A 16,289-nucleotide genomic window follows, 5' to 3' on the forward strand; every position below is an offset into this window, starting at 1 on the left:
GCTAGAAGCTAGGGTTAAGAGACCCAAGTCTTTACACTAGCTACAATACTTACTACTGGCATGACTATGGGGTTGCAACCTTTGAATCTCAGTTTCCTTTTCTGGAAAAAAAAAGGGGGGGGGCGGAGATAATATTTGCAGTGCCTGCTTCAGAAGGCTGTTGTGAGCAAAGTGCTTTGTAAACCCTGAAGAACTATAAAAATACAACTTGTCATTAATATAACTGGAGAGCTATATCTTAAAAAGCAAACCAATGGTACAATTCAATAAAAGTTTAGAAAAAACTCACACAACATATTCTTTATTTCTTTTTGTTGCAGAAAATAAATACAGGTGCATATTTCATATGCTTTTCTATAAAAGCATTTCTACAAAATGTCACTGTGCACAACAATAAAACCTTTTGGTTTTTAAAGATCAAATATCACACAGATTAATTCATTTTATTAACACCTTAAATCATCTGAATCAAGCAACTTTGGAAAAAGGGTGGTTTATGAGCTTAAAATATTTTTTTTTAAATAGTAAGCTAAACTAAAACAACTGGATCTTTTTTTTTTCCTTCTGTTCTTAAACATACGGAAGTTGGGAATGTGCTTTTTTAAAAAAAATTACATATGAACCCCCCCACCCGCACCCCACCTAACTCTTAAAAATGTGGTCTATCCTTATAGATTAAGAAATCAAGGGAAAAAAAGGGTGAGAAAAAAACCATAAACCTTTCTACTCTCCAAAAAAGTTTCCTTTGAAATATTTAAGATCAAGCATGATATTTCACAGTACATGTTCTATGTATTTCCAGTTTGGCCCTTGTTAGCTTAAATGAAAAAAACAAAAACAAAACAACCTCAGTCATCCAAGCCTATGTTTCTAAACAGGTAAGACATGGATTCTCCATTGTGAATTCGGCGAATGGCTTCAGAAAGGATCATGCTGATATCCACGGTCTTAATTTTGGGGCACTGGAGTTTCTGTATTTCATGTGGAATTGTGTTGGTAACCACCACCTGCCAAGAGAAATAAACCAAATACGAGGCTGAGAAAATTACTTAATTTGCTCTTGAGTCTTGGTGGCAGTGTACCAGCATCTTCTAGTAATGGCCTATTTATATTTTTGTCAAGTTTGCAGCCACTGAACAAGCAGTTCCAGAATATTTTCATTAAAATTTTACCTAGGAGGCATACACATCTTTTTTTTACCCCAACAGCTAAGACACACACTGAATAGGCACAACTAGAATCTCTAGTGGCAAAAGAAAAAGAATCTCCCCCCATCCCCATCCCATAGGTAGTACTGAGAATATTTGACTGTGAAAACTGAATTTTCCCAACAACTAAAGCTTAAAGTTCCAGACTTCAGCACTTTTTGTGGTAGCAAAAAACTGGAAATAAAGTATGTGCCCATTAATTAAGAAATAGCAAAATAAATTGTGACATATAAAAAGTGATTTATTACACTGTAAAAAATATGAAGAATTCTGAAAAACTTTGACAAAAATTACATGAACTAATCCAGAGAAGAAGGGAGAAACAGGAAAACAATACACACGATGACTACAATAACATAAAAGAAACCACCATCAAAAGGCAACAAAAGACAGACTGAATGCAATGACTAATCTTGTTTCCATAAGACGTTATCAGTTCTGTGAAGCATACTTCCCTCCTCTCAGTAGAGAGGTGGAAGCCTGTAGGTATAGAATTTTGTTCTAGAAAAAGGTGAAAACATTTGCTGCTTCCACTTTCTTACCAACCACTCACTTCTCAAACCCTTGTCATCTGGATTCTGTAGAATAACGTTGTTCTTTCTAAGGACATAAATCTTTCTTGTTAAATCTAATGTGCTTTTTTCATCCTTCTTGACCTCTCTGCTGCTTTTGACAATGTTGACCGTAACCCCTTTTTGATACTCTCCTTCATGGGTGTTCTTGACAATGCTTTTGTCTTCCTATCAGACTGATCTTTCTTGGTCTACTATGTAGGATCTTCATGGATGTCCTGCCCACAATGTAGCATATACCTCAGAGATAGGTCTTGGGTCCTGGCTTTTTCTCTCTCTACTTTGTCAGTGATTTCATCAGCTCTCATGAATTTAAAATATTATTACACACAGATGACAAGTAAATTTATTTCACCCTTAAGCCACTTGGTCCGACATCTCTGGCTGCCTCATGGACATCTCTATCTGGGGGTACCATAGTCATCTTAAAATCAACATGCCACAAATAAAGCTTATCTTTTGCCCCAAATTTTCTTCTTTTCTCAACCTCCTTATTTCTGATAAGGGAACCATCATTCTTCCAGTCACCTTGCCTTACAAACCAGAAGTCATCCACAATCCACTACTCTCACTGAACCCCATATATTATCAGTTGACTAATCTATTCTTCTACCTCAGTATGTAACATTCATTCCCATTCCTCCATTCAACCACAACCACTATAGTTCAGGCCCTCATCACCTCTCTCTCAACCAGAACTACTTTGAGTAGCCTCCCAATTGTCTTTCCTTCATCTATTTGTTCTCCTCACCTATTTATTCTATTCTCCACAGAGTTGCCAATATTCTGAAACCAAAGGTCTAAGCATGCTAAAGAAGCTTTAGTGGCTCCCTGTCGCCTTTAGGATAAGCTATAAACTCTGCTTGGCATGTAAAAGTTTGTCCCACTCTGGCTTCAGTTTATCTTTCCACGTAGATTACACATTACTTCCCATCTCACACAGTATGTTCTAGCCAAACAAGCCTACTTGCTATTCCTCGTATGTTCTCGCCTCAACCTTGTTTACAAATATCTCTCTTTCCTCCCCTATCCAGAGAACCATTCCTTACTTAAAAAAAATTTTTAAAGAGAAACAAAGGAAAGCAGTATAGCAAAACTAACCTATCAATATGCACTTTTCCATATCCTCAGTCCCCAACTTTTCCAATGTTTCTCAGCTCTTCTTTTCAGAGAAGCTTAGTGATTATAAATAAATGAGATTTAGTTCTGTTGTTTTTGTTCTTTCCATTCATATTCATGTAGTCTCTGTTTATGTTTTTTTGCTGCTTATTTGTTTTAGTTTGCATCAATTCACATAATGTCATGTTTCTATGAATCCTTCCCATTCATCACAACATAGTAATAGTCTTACTGTATCGATGTACCAACAATCTGTGGCAGGCATCTGCTTTGTTTCTAGTTCTAAAGAAATGCCATGTCTATTCTGGTGCACGTGGGACTCTTCTGTTTCTAACTTAGGTTTATGCTAGCAATGGGATATTTAGTCAAAATGTGAGATCATTTTAGATGTACAGCACAATTACAAACCACATTTCAGAACAGTATCCCTTCCTTAACTACTGCTAGTAATTTGCTGTGGGTTAGGAAACCAGATAATCAAACTTGTTAGAGTATCAAACATTCAGGTAACTATCTGTGGAAGGGCCCAAGTGCCTCTTGTAGAAGCTCTCTCCACTGGGTCTTTCAAATGCAGAAGGTTTGTTCTGTGACATGTAGTTTAGCTGCTCAGGCCTTTTTAAAAAATGTCCTTCTGCTTCTCAGTCCCATGCTGAACAAGGGTACTAGATAAGTGAGAGACTGTTAGGATTCTTCTACCCCATCACTATTGTTTCTCTTCTTATAGTTTTGTAGAATAAGCATGATAGACCAAGGGAAGGTAACTACTTTCACCAAAAATAAGTCTTTTCAATTCTTAAAAGGGAACATAAGTATAGGATAATACAAACTTTCCCACATCACCTCAGTTGAGACTTAGCTTTAACAAAGCGCTGGAATGCTATCCTAATTGTGTAAAGCAGTTACCTCATCAATAGCAGATTCTTCTATTAATCGGGGAGCATCTGAAGATAGGAGACCATGGGTTGCCATCACAAAGATTTTGTAAGCTCCTCTTTCCTTCAGCGTTTCTGCTGCTGCGAGAAAGCTGTCAACGTCGTCAATAATGTCGTCCTGTGAAATTACAGATAAAACAAAAATAGTACTTTCTCTGAGATGGAATCTGAGAAACAATTTGGAAATAACTTGTTTTACAATTATTGTAAGGCAACAAAATATTCTGCAACATCTAGACAGTATCCACAGGAGTCTACAACCCAATTTTAAAATGAGATATTTGCAATATAATAAAGTAACAATACTTAACATGAACAAACAAGTACTACTTTGGTTTAGTAACATGGCAGGTTTATTTGAAGTACCAAATACGATTTATATAAGAGATATAATTCAAAGACAACTTCACCAGACCTTTACTTTGTCTGACAAAGACAGAACAGTGAATCAGTATTCGGTAACTCAAAGGAAAAAAAATTAATAAACTAGAATTAATTCAGTTATATTTAGCATACTAGACCAGAGGTATCATAATAACTGGGGATCGAGCTAAATACCCAGACAGCAAGTAAAGGAGAATTTCTAAAGGTCTAAAGACAGGAAGAATTAAAAGAAGGAACCAAAAAGCCAATCACTTTGAACTTTACTCAAATCATTGCACTATGTATTTTTTTATCGAACACCTATATACAAAGACTAGTCTGAGCACATGGAACCTAGACAACTGTGTAGAAAATCTTGAAGGAGATTATAAAACAATGAAGTTAAATTTTGAAATCGTGTTATGTTCATGTTATAGCATTTTATTTTAAAACTCATTTATTTTTAAAAGTATTTGTTTTAGAGTTAAAGTATCTTGAGATTTCAAAAAAGAAGTATCATTGGTTTATATAAAATCTTTCTTTTGGTAACAATGACAAAGCAAAACTTAAATTTTTCAGACCTCATCATTGGGTCTGTTGGATAGCATAATACTAGCAAAATCAGAGCTATATGAATGCATGTTCTGCATTAGAAATTATAAATAAGTATTAGAAATTATTAGAAAAATCACATATTTTGATCAGTAAACTTAAAATTATTGCTTAAAAATTTATGAAAATGCCTTCCTCACAACAACTCTGTCAGGTAAACAGTACTTGTATTTTCATGTCTGTCCAGAGAACACATGGTAGAATGAAAAGGGAATTTGAATTTGGAAGTCAGGTGAGACCTAGGGTTTAATCCTGACTCCAACACTCACTAGTTGGATGACCATGGTCAAGTCACCTAACCTCTCTGAATCGCAGAATCCTCAGATGTAAAATGAGAGTAACAGCACCACTCATATAGGTTTGTTGTCAGGCTCAAATGAGATAAAGTATATAAATCGTTTTGCAAATCTCAAAGCAATAAGTACATGTCACCTACTCCTGTTATTACTTTATTGATGAGTCTCAGGGAGATTAGGTGACTTGCTTAAGATTACATAGCTTACGGAGGTCAATGGAACTAGGATTAAAACCTAGAATCACCTACCCAGCAAAACTGAGTATCATGCTCCAAGGCAAAATATGGACTTTCAATAAAATAGAGGACTTTCAAGCTTTCTCAGTGAAAAGACCAGAACTGAATAGAAAATTTGACTTTCAAACACAAGAATCAAGAGAAGCATGAAAATGTAATCAAGAAAAAGAACAAGAAAAAGAAGTTGCAAGGGACTTACTAAAGGTGAACTGTTTTGTTGACATTCCTACATGGAAAGATGATGGGTATGATTCATGAGACCTCAGTATTAGGGTAGCTGAAGGGAATATGCATAGATATATGTTTATGTATATATATATGGGTGAATGTGTATGTATGTATATATCTATGTGTGTGTGTGTATATATAGTATATATATATATATATATATATATATATATATATATGTGGAGAGAGAGAGAGAGAGAGGACACAGGGTGAGTTGAAGATGAAGGGAAGATATCTAAAAGAAATAAAATCAAATTAAGGGATGAGAGAGGAACATACTGAGAGAGGGAGATAAGGAGAGATAGAATGGGATGGATTATCTCCCATAAAGGTGGCAAGAAGAAGCAGTTCTGTGGGAGGAGGGGAGAGGGAGGATGAGGGGGGAATGAGTGAACATTGCTCTCATCAGATTTGGCCTAAGGAGGGAATACCATACATACCCAATTGGGAATCTTACCGCACAGGAAAGAAGAGGGAAGAAGATAAAAAAAAATGGGGGGATGATGGAGGGGAGGGCAGATGGGGGTGGAGGTAGTCAAAAACAAACACTTTCAAAAGGGGACAGGGTCAAGGGAGAAAATTCAATAAAGGGGGATGGGTTGGGAAGGAGCAAAATATAGTTAGTCTTTCACAACATGAGTATTGTGGAAGGGTTATACATAATGATACACATGTGGCCTATGTTGAATTGCTTGACTTCTTAGGGAGGGTGGGTGGGAAGGGAAGAGGTGAGAGAATTTGGAACTCAAAGTTTTAAAAACACATGTTCAAAAACAAACAAAAATGTTTTTGCATGCAACAAGAAAATAAGATACACAGGCAATGGGGCGTAAAAATTTATCTTGCCCTACAAGAAAGGAAGGGAAAAGGGGATGGGAGGGGAGTGGGGTGACAGAAGGGAGGGCTGACTGGGGAACAGGGCAACCAGAATATACACCATCTTGGAGTGGGGGGGAGGGTAGAAATGGGGAGAAAATTTGTAATCCAAACTCTTGTGAAAATCAATGCTGAAAACTAAATATGTTAAATAAATTAAATATAAACTCCTATAAAAAAAAAAGATTACATAGCGTAAGCTCAGGTCTTCTAACTAAAATCTGAGCTTTTTTCCCACTGTACCATATTACCTTCCAAAAATGTCTCTAAAACAACAACTTCCTACAAGAATAATGTGGAGAAAACGGCATCTTTTTCACACACACACACACACACACACACACACACACACACACACACAGGCTAGCTGTTTATTCTTCCTTAAAAACAACAACTACCACCAAAGCTAGACCAGTGATAATCATAATCTTGGATTATTGCATTCCCATTATCCAGCAGAGGAAAAATCTGGGCCTGGCCAGATGGAAGTTCTGTCCCAGTTTCAAGGGGAGGGTAATAGAAAGTATGAGAATGACATATTCCTAGCCAGGGAATACAGTATACCTAAGAAGAGTTGGCAAGAATATATTTGTTGGTTGTATTAAAACCTTTATCAACTGAGGTTTAAAATAAAAAGGATGGGAAAACTATCATATACATACACATCTTCGCCAAACTATATGTCTTAAAGTATCCACAATAAAGAAGAGGAGTAGCTGAGAAGTTCACAGGAGACAAAATGCAAAAAAGGAATGAGTGACGCAACACAATGCTTCGAAATGTCTATAAATGTCCAAAGTTTACGCAACAAGTAAGAGGAACTACACATCGTAATTCAAGGGTAGGCAGGATCCTCTGGACTAAAATTCTATTTGTGAAGACAGAGCCCAGGAGAAATGGGAAATTCTCAAGAAAAAAAATCTAAAATTCAACGGGAAACAATTCCAGCAGGATGAAAAGGGGGACTTATCTGAAGAGACCGATATGTATGTAACAACAACAAAGATTTCTAAAAAGATGTAGATAAGATGGAAACAAGAGCAGGTAACCAGGACGAATATGAATGTGGTCCTGTAAAAACAGTGTCAGGATAGCTGAAAGCTCAGAAAAACCCCACAAAAGCAAAGGAAGCTCAGGATAACAAAAAGGGTGGTTATTTGGTTTCTTTTTTTTTTAATGCTATATTGGGGTAAAGAAGGTGATAAAAGAAAGGATATGACTGTCTCTTAAGTTGGATAGGACAAAAAATGAGATCAGAAAGAAGCTAATTTAATGTTATTTTGCTTCTGTTTTCTCTGCTAAGGAGAATGACCTTCACATTGGAAATAAAAGAACAAAAATGCATATAATAGGGGCCTGGTTGTCCTTGATGAATTCAAGTCACCAGGCCCAAATTAACAACATCCTCAGGTACTGAAAATAACTGGCAGAGGGGACATGAACCACTGTCAATCACATATGAAAGATGAAAAACATGCCACCCCACTGCCCCCAAAGGGGATAAAAATGAGAAATTATGCCTGCCACCTCGAAACCACCTTTAATTTCTAGGAAAATTCTGGAGCAAATTAAAGAAATCTAGAAAACAAAACAGTGATTACATCATGAATAGGTCACTACAAACCAGTCTTATTTCCTTTTAAAAAGAAAAAAAAAGGTTACTTAACTAGCAGATAAGAATAATGCCAAAGATAACAGTTTGCCCAGCTGCTGACAAATTGTTTCATGTTATTTTTGTGGGAAAAAGGGAAAATAATATAATATAGTAGAGAATACAATACAATTTGATGGCTTTCTGCTTTGGTGGACCGGAATAATGCAGTGGTATGGCTGAATCCTGGACAGCCTGTGTGCATGAGAAAAGAAAATGGCTTTATGATAATGCTGGGAGACAAGCTCTGCACCAAATAAAATTTCCTTGCCTCAGCAGCAGACCTGCCAAAGATTAAGTCTGAAGATTCAGATATACAGCACAGAAAGGGCTAAAGGCAGCATGGATGGAACACGGATATAAAAATAAAAAGTGCCAGGGGGCAGAGCCAAGAGGGCCACCAGACAGCAGGGACTCGCCTAAAGCTCTCCCCCAAGACCCTCCAAACACCTATAAAAATGGCTCTGAACAAATTCTATAACTGCAGAACCCATGAAATAGCACAGGGAAGCAGGGCTCCAGCCAAACACAGCCTGGATGGTGGCTGGGTAAGGTCTATGGCATGGAGCTGGGAGTGGAGCACAGCGCAGTGTGGGCTGTGCCCGGACCAACCAGACCAGGAACCGGGCAAAACAGGCCCTAGCACCCTGAATCAGTGAGCTGTGGCAGTTACCAGACTTCTCAACCCACAAACACCAAAGACAACAGAGCAGGTTAGTGGGACAAAACTGCGGGGACAGAGTGAAAGGAGTTGCCAGTTCAGCCACTGACCTGGGGGCAGTAGAGGTGGTGCAGCTACAGAACTACAGCTGCAGTTGCTTCTGGCCCCAGGCCCACCTGGTGGGAGGAATTAAGTGATGGATCCAAGCAAGAGTGCAGAGCCTGCTCAGATCTGAGTTGCAGTCTGGGTTGGTGGTTCTTGGGGGAGGAGGAGCACTGGTGTGGCAGAGCTTGCTGTGTAGAAAAAGCTCTGAAAACAACAGTGCAGCCCCTCAAGCTTGGGACAAAGTACTCTCTCCTCTACAAGGAGTCATACCCCAACAAAAAACTCAAGGGTCAAGGAGTTGGCTGGGAATATGGCCAGGCAGCAAAAACAGACTCAGATTCAGACTCAGACTTTGGAATCTTTCTTTGGTGACAAAGAAGATCTAAACATACATCCCAAAGAAGTCAACAAAATCAAAGAGCCTACATCAAAAGCCTCCAAGAAAAACATGAACGGGTCTCAGGCCATGGAAGAGCTCAAAAAGGATTTGGAAAAGCAAGCTAGAGAAGTAGAAGAAAAATTGGGAAGAGAAATGAGAGTGATGCAAGAAAACCATGAAAAACAAGTCAATGACTTGCTAAAGGAGACCCAAAAAAATACTGAAGAAAATAACACCTTAAAAAATAGACTAACTCAAATGGCAAAAGAGCTCCAAAAAGCCAATGAGGAGAAGAATGCCTTGAAAGGCAGAATTAGACAAATGGAAAAGGAGGTCCAAAAGACCACTGAAAAAAATACCACCTTAAAAATTAGACTGGAGCAAGTGGAAGCTAGTGACTTGATGAGAAATCAAGATATTATAAAACAGAACCAAAGGAATGAAAAAATGGAAGACAATGTGAAATATCTCATTGGAAAAACCACTGACCTGGAAAATAGATCCAGGAGAGATCATTTAAAAATTATTGGACTACCTGAAAGTCATGATCAAAAAAAGAGCCTAGATATCATCTTTCAAGAAATTATCAAGGAGAACTGCCCTGATATCCCAGAGCCAGAGGGTAAAATAGAAATTGAAAGATCCACAGATCACCTCCTGAAAAAGATCCCCAAAAGAAAACTCCTAGGAATATTGTTGCCAAATTCCAGAGCTCCCAGATCAAGGAGAAAATACTGCAAGCAGCCAGAAAGAAACAATTTGAGTATTGTGGAAACACAATTAGGATAACACAAGATCTAGCAGCTTCTACATTAAGGGATCAAAGGGCTTGGAATATGATACTCCAGAGGTCAATGGAGCTAGGATTAAAACCAAGAATCACCTACCCAGCAAAAATGAGCATCATGCTCCAAGGCAAAATATGGACTTTCAATAAAATAGAGGACTTTCAAGCTTTCTCAGTGAAAAGACCAGACCTGAACAGAAAATCTGGCTTTCAAAGACAAGAATCAAGAGAAGCATGAAAAGGTAAACAAGAAAGAGAAATCATAAGGGACTTACAGGGTGAGTTGAATATGAAGGAATGATATCTAAAAAAAAAAATCAAATTAAGGGATGAGAGAGGAATATATTGAGAGAGGGAGAAATAGAATGGGGTAAATCATCTCGCATAAAAGTGGCTAGAAAAAGCAGTTCTGTTGGAAGGGAAGAGGGGGCAGGGGAGGGGGAATGAGTGAATCTTGCTCTCACTGGATTTGACCCGAGGAGGGAATAACATACACACTCAACTGAGTATCTTACCCCACAGGAAAGAAGGAGGAAGGAGATAAAAAAGGGGTTGACAATAGAAGTGAGGGCAGATAGGGGAGGAGGTAATCAAAAGCAAACACTTTCGAAAAGGGACAGGGTCAAGGGAGAAAATTGAATAAAGGGGGTAGGAGAGGAAGCAGCAAAATAGTTAGTCTTTCACAACATGAGTATTGTGGAAGGGTTTTACATAATGATACACATGTGGCCTATGCTGAATTGCTTGCCTTCTTAGGGAGGGGGGGTGTGGTGGGAAGAGGGGAGAAAATTTGGAACTCAAAAGTTTTAAAAGCAGATGTTCAAAAAAAAAAAGTTGTTTCTGCATGCAACTAGAAAATAAGATATACAGGCAATGGGGCATAGAAATCCATCTTGCCCTACAAGAAAGTAAGGGAAAAGGGGATGGGGGGAGTGGGGTGACAGAAGGGAGGGCTGACTGCGGAATGGGGTGTGTTGCTAAGCAAAATGGGCTCCTTAGCACTTAGTTGACCAAGTGCCCTTGAAGAGTTTGGCCTTTGTAATTCAGTGTATTTCAATGAGCCTTACTAGGTACTAAGCCCCAGGCCCAAACCCCTATTACTGTGGAACCTATGTGGGTGTGGATTGGTGACTGGGGTGGGGCCCAAGGTGGGGCTGGCTAAGGGGAGGTGCTAACTCCAGAGCCATGCCTGTCTTGAGTCTTACTAAGTGCTAAGCCCCAGGCTCTAACCCCTATTAGGTGTTAACCTAACCTATGTGGATGTGAACCTCCCAGGGAACTAAGGGGAGGGGCTAACTGGAGCCAATCATAGCAGCCTAAGTTCTGGTCATTCAGATGACATTGGATGATGTCTGAAGCCCTATAAGAAGAGAGGACAGGGCCATTTGTGCAGGAGCTCTTTCCCACAGCAGTGGTGGTGTGTGTGACTCTGGGCCAGCCCTTGTTCTGAGCTCCTGGGCTGAACCTAGATGTTGGTAGCTATGAATTGTATTGGGTCTGTCTGTTTGTAATTTGTTTAAGGGCTCTCACTCGAGATGGTGTTGATGCAGAGACTCCGGGCAGCTGTAGCTAAGGGCCCTCCAGCTTGTAACTCGGATGCTGAGACTTCATTAAACTCTGGTAACTATGTATTGGTATTTGAATCAGACAAGGTCTGTTGATGTTTGGCATTTGTTTGTATTTGTTCTGAAGTTCAGTGTGCTGGTCTTTTCCCCCTGAACTAAGTGAATGATATTTGTATGCTGAATTAAAGTAAGCTTCTCAACCCTTTAACCTTGCTTTCCTTAGTTAAGCAGATCAAAAGAACCTGTGCTTTTGCAGCATGCTGGCAGCTTTCTGGGTGCTGGCTGTTGGTGGATCTTACACCCCCACAGAAGCTACTAGCCAGACTGTGGAAACATGGGGCAATCAGAATATATGCTGTCTTGGAGTGGGGGGGGTGGGGTGGGGAGGGCAGAAATGGGAAGAAATTTTGTAATTCAAACTCTTGTGAAAATCAATGATGAAAACTAAAAAATAATGAATAAATAAATAACCAAAAAAAATAAGAGGGTGCCTATATTTTTAATATATAGTTTCTTTTAAAAAAATTGCTTTATCATTCTTCCTTCTCCTCCTAGAAAGCCATCTCTTTTGACACATATTTAAAAGGGTTGAGTGGGGAAGGAGAAGAGTTCAGCAAAAGTTATCAACACATCAACCGAATCTGATAGTCGTCCACCTCAAGTTAAGGAGGTGCATTCATAAGGAGCGTGGTCATTATAATTTCACAGCATTCTGTTTCCATTTCTTTTGCTGATGTTTTTTCCATTTGCATTGCTGTAGTCACTGTGTATACTGTTTTCCTGGCTTGTGTTACTTCACTTTGCATCAATTCTCATAAGTCTTGCCATACTTTTCTGTGTTCATAAAATTATTCCATTACATTCACGTACCATAATTTGCTTAGCCACTGTCCAAATGATGGGTATCTACCTTGTTTCTACTTCTTTGCTACTATAAAAAAAAGTGCTATCAATGTTTTGCTATACAGGGGACATTTTTGCCTGGACTTCCTTGGAATACATACCAAGCAATGAGATTTTTCACCAAGATACAGTCTTAATAGTCAAATATTACCTTCCCAACCTGGACCTTTTGGTGGTATCAGCCTTAAGTCTTGGTGACAATCTATTAATTTCTCTTTAACTGAAAGCAAATGATCCTTTTTTTCATCTTATATAAAACATGGAAATTAATGATTTTAATAAACTGCATCTAAGCACATTTTGACTTGTTTCTCTTCAGATACTTTTAAAGAGGGATAGTTAACAACTAAACCTTGCTTATTTTATAATTTGAAACCAGATGAATTCAGTATGACTGCAGAGCAAGCCTGAGGAATGAATGTGGATGTCCACAAAAGGTTATATTTTATTACTACTTATTAAGCTTGGTGGTCCCAGATAAATAAAGTATTTCCCTTTAAAAAACAAAAGGTCTATCCATGTGAGAACACTCCCCCTACTTGATAAACTCCAATGACTAGGTGATGCAGAGGAGAGAGAACTGGTTATGGTGACAGAAGACCCAAGCTCAAATCCTGCCTTACATACTTACTTGCTGTGTGACTGTAGGCAAATCACTTAACCTTCGCCTACATCAGTTTCCTCAGCTATAAAATGGGGATAATTAATAGCATCTACCTCCCAGGATGGCACACAGAAGGAACTTAGTAAATGCTTGTTTCTGATCTAACCATTCTGGAGAGCAATTTGGAACTATGACCAAAAGACAATCAAGCAATATAAACCCTTTGATCCAGTGATACCACTACTAAGTCTGTTTCCCAAAGAGATCATAAAAAAAGGAAAAGGACCCACATGTACAAAAATATTTATAGTAGCTCTTTTTGTGGTGGCCAAAATTGGAAATTGAGGGGATTTCTATCAACTGGGGAATGGCTGAACAAGTTGTGGTATATGAATGTAATGGAATAATATTGTTCTTTAGGAAATGAGCAGGAGGATTTCAGAAAAACCTGGAAAGACTTACATGAATTGATGCTGGATGAAGACAGCAGAACCAGGAGAACATTGTACACAGTAAAAGCAACACTGTGCAATGACCAACTTTGATAGACTTAGCTCTTCTCATCAAGGCAATGATCTAAGACAATTCCAAGTGTTTCATGATGGAAAATGCTATCCACATCCAAAGAACAAACTATGGAATCTGAATGCAAATCAAAGCATACTATTTTCTTTTTTTCCTTTCTCATAGTTTTTCCCTTTTCTTCTGATTCTTCTTTTACAACATGATTAATGTGGAAATGTTTAGTATGATTGTATATATATAGCCTACAACATGATTAATGTGGAAATATGTTTAGTATGACTGTACATATATAGCCTATATCAGATTGCATGCTATCTTGGGGAGTGGGGGAAGGAGAAAAAAAAATTTGGAACTCAAAATCTTGTAAAAGTGAATAATGAAAGCTATCTTTGCATATAATTGTAAAAAATAAAATACCAAAAAATTGTAAAAAATAAAAAAGTAGGAAAAATATATATAAATGCTTGTTTCCTTCCTATTGTTCCTAGCATAAAATACATGTTTTTTCATCTGGCTTTTAACCCTTCCACAACCTGAACCTTAGCTACCTTTCTAACACTTATGCATGACTCTCTTTCACATATTGTATGGTACTGCCTAACTGGTTTTCTTTCTGTTGCTCTATCTTCCACCTCCATATTTTTGTACAGATTATACCCCACACTTAGAACAGACTTGATCTTTACCGTCACCTCTTTGAATCTTGTTTCCTTCAAACTGTGCTCGAGTGCCACTTTCTGCACGAACCTTCGCTATACATCTTATTTATGTATCTGTTGTTTCCTTCAATAGAATGTAAGTTCCTTGGGGGCAGGGACTTTTTTTTTGTCTTTGTATTCACAGCAATTCACCAAGAGCCCTTCAGTACTGGACACTTAATAAGTGTTTATGGATTAAAGTGTAAAAGATTAGCTAAGATTTATTAGGAAGCTTTTCATCTTAACGCAGTTAGCAGTTTTCAGAGACATTTTATACATGATTCAGTTATATGGCAGATACCAGTGTTGTAAAGATCTGTCTTTTGTTCACTATAAACCAAGTTTAGATGATCTCGAGTAGTTTAATTTACACTGAAAAGTTAAGTTTAGTAACAGTGACAGTCTAATTGTCTAAATATTCAGCGGTGACAGATTGATTTTTCATAGCTGTTCACTTCAGTTTGAGTTTATAAAATAAAATCAAAAGGCGATCTTAGTTAAATAATTTTTTTTTCACCAAAGTGCATTTATCAGAATAACCCGTGGGTTTCAAAAGTAATTCTATTTATTGCTGCTATCATTATCCCCTCAATTACTCAGGCTTCAAACCTTGGGTTATTTTTGTCTTTCTCCCAGTTTGACTTTCCCCTTCCCCTCCCCCATCAAATAAGTGAGTTGTACTGAATTTCCTTTTTTGGACACTAGTGTAGATCCTTCTCACCTTGCACATACTTGGCTATATTCCTGAGTTCCTTTTGAGTAGGGATCTATTCATTCTTTGTATTAGTATCCCCAGTTCCTAGCACACTGCAAGGAATACAGGGTACTTACTGATTAACTGATCTCACTGCTATGAGATCACGGCCAATCTTTGTAAAACCATTTATTACAAGGCATCTCCCTTGATCTAATTTTGAGCCCCAATGGTGACAAAGTAAAATTCGAACTCCTTAGCTTTTAACATATTGGTTCCAATTCTCTCTCTATGAATGTTACACTCTACATTACACTGTAGAGAGTACATACACATAGATCATATACATATATACATATGTAAGCATATGTATGTGTACACCCCCCCCCCACACACACACACTTAAATTTACATTCTTTTAGCATATATAGACCTTGCCTAAGATGTAGCCAAAATGAATTCATTTCTGGAATTTCCTGTCATTAATTTTCCCTTCTTACCCTTTCTAACACTTCTCATCAAGGCCTCACCTGCTCAAAACCCAACTCAAGACCCCTTTAAGGGCTTGGATCATCTTAGGGATTTTCCTAAAAATTTTAAAGGCAAGTACAGTGTGCCAGTGAAAACTAGCTTGAAAACTAGCTCAGCCCCTCAGGATGCATATATTCTAAGGCTAATAAACCTAGAGATTGGGCATAACTGGCCTCTTGCCTCCAGCCTCTTGCTGGGTGGCACAGGTAAGAGTTAAATTCCCTATGTCCTTGAACCTCATTTCTCACTCCTAATTAGGTAATTTAGAAAATAACCTCATTTCACTGGTCTAAACTATACTACTATCTTCCTTTATGGATGACAGTACATGTAGTCTCTTATTGGTGCCATGCAGCTCTTTGCTTAAGTGTTAAGCAGCTCTGGTACTTAGACCACAGTGCAAATATTGTAGCATGGTTTCACATTCAGAGCTACTGTGCCAGGTGCTGTCCTCTAACAAAAGGGAATGGAGAGCCACATATTAAAACCATTCCCCATTTGCATCTATTCTCTTCCTCACTTTGTCAGTAGAAATAATTTTGTTTATTGCTATTCCTGTATGACCCTGCTGCTCTCCATCTGAACTCTCCTGAGCTGCAGGTATGATTATGGTTTTGTCTTTGTATCCTCAAGATGTAGCAGAAAGCCATGCTCATGGTAGCTGAAAAGCTGAAGTGATATGCTAGTGTGCAGCTAAAGCTAAGAAGATGAATTCTAAAGGGATTAATGTCAAGTCTTACACTT

The 16,289-nt window shown here is 38.2% G+C and overlaps 1 protein-coding gene across 1 annotated transcript in view; it reads right to left on the reverse strand.

Moving 5' to 3' along the window:
• Window positions 1-267: 267 nt before the first annotated feature.
• Window positions 268-16,289, reverse strand: part of PRPSAP2 (phosphoribosyl pyrophosphate synthetase associated protein 2) — a 79,112-nt gene continuing 63,090 nt past the window's right edge. Inside the window, exons 11-12 of the mRNA XM_036744816.1 lie at window positions 3,803-3,949; window positions 268-1,007 (exon numbers count right to left, since the gene is read on the reverse strand). Of these exons, the coding sequence (XP_036600711.1) occupies window positions 849-1,007; window positions 3,803-3,949 (306 nt within the window). The 3' untranslated portion in view covers window positions 268-848. The remainder of the gene's footprint in view (window positions 1,008-3,802; window positions 3,950-16,289) is intronic.

Source organism: Trichosurus vulpecula, chromosome 1, assembly GCF_011100635.1.
Source record: "Trichosurus vulpecula isolate mTriVul1 chromosome 1, mTriVul1.pri, whole genome shotgun sequence".
Lineage (NCBI taxonomy): Eukaryota > Metazoa > Chordata > Mammalia > Diprotodontia > Phalangeridae > Trichosurus > Trichosurus vulpecula.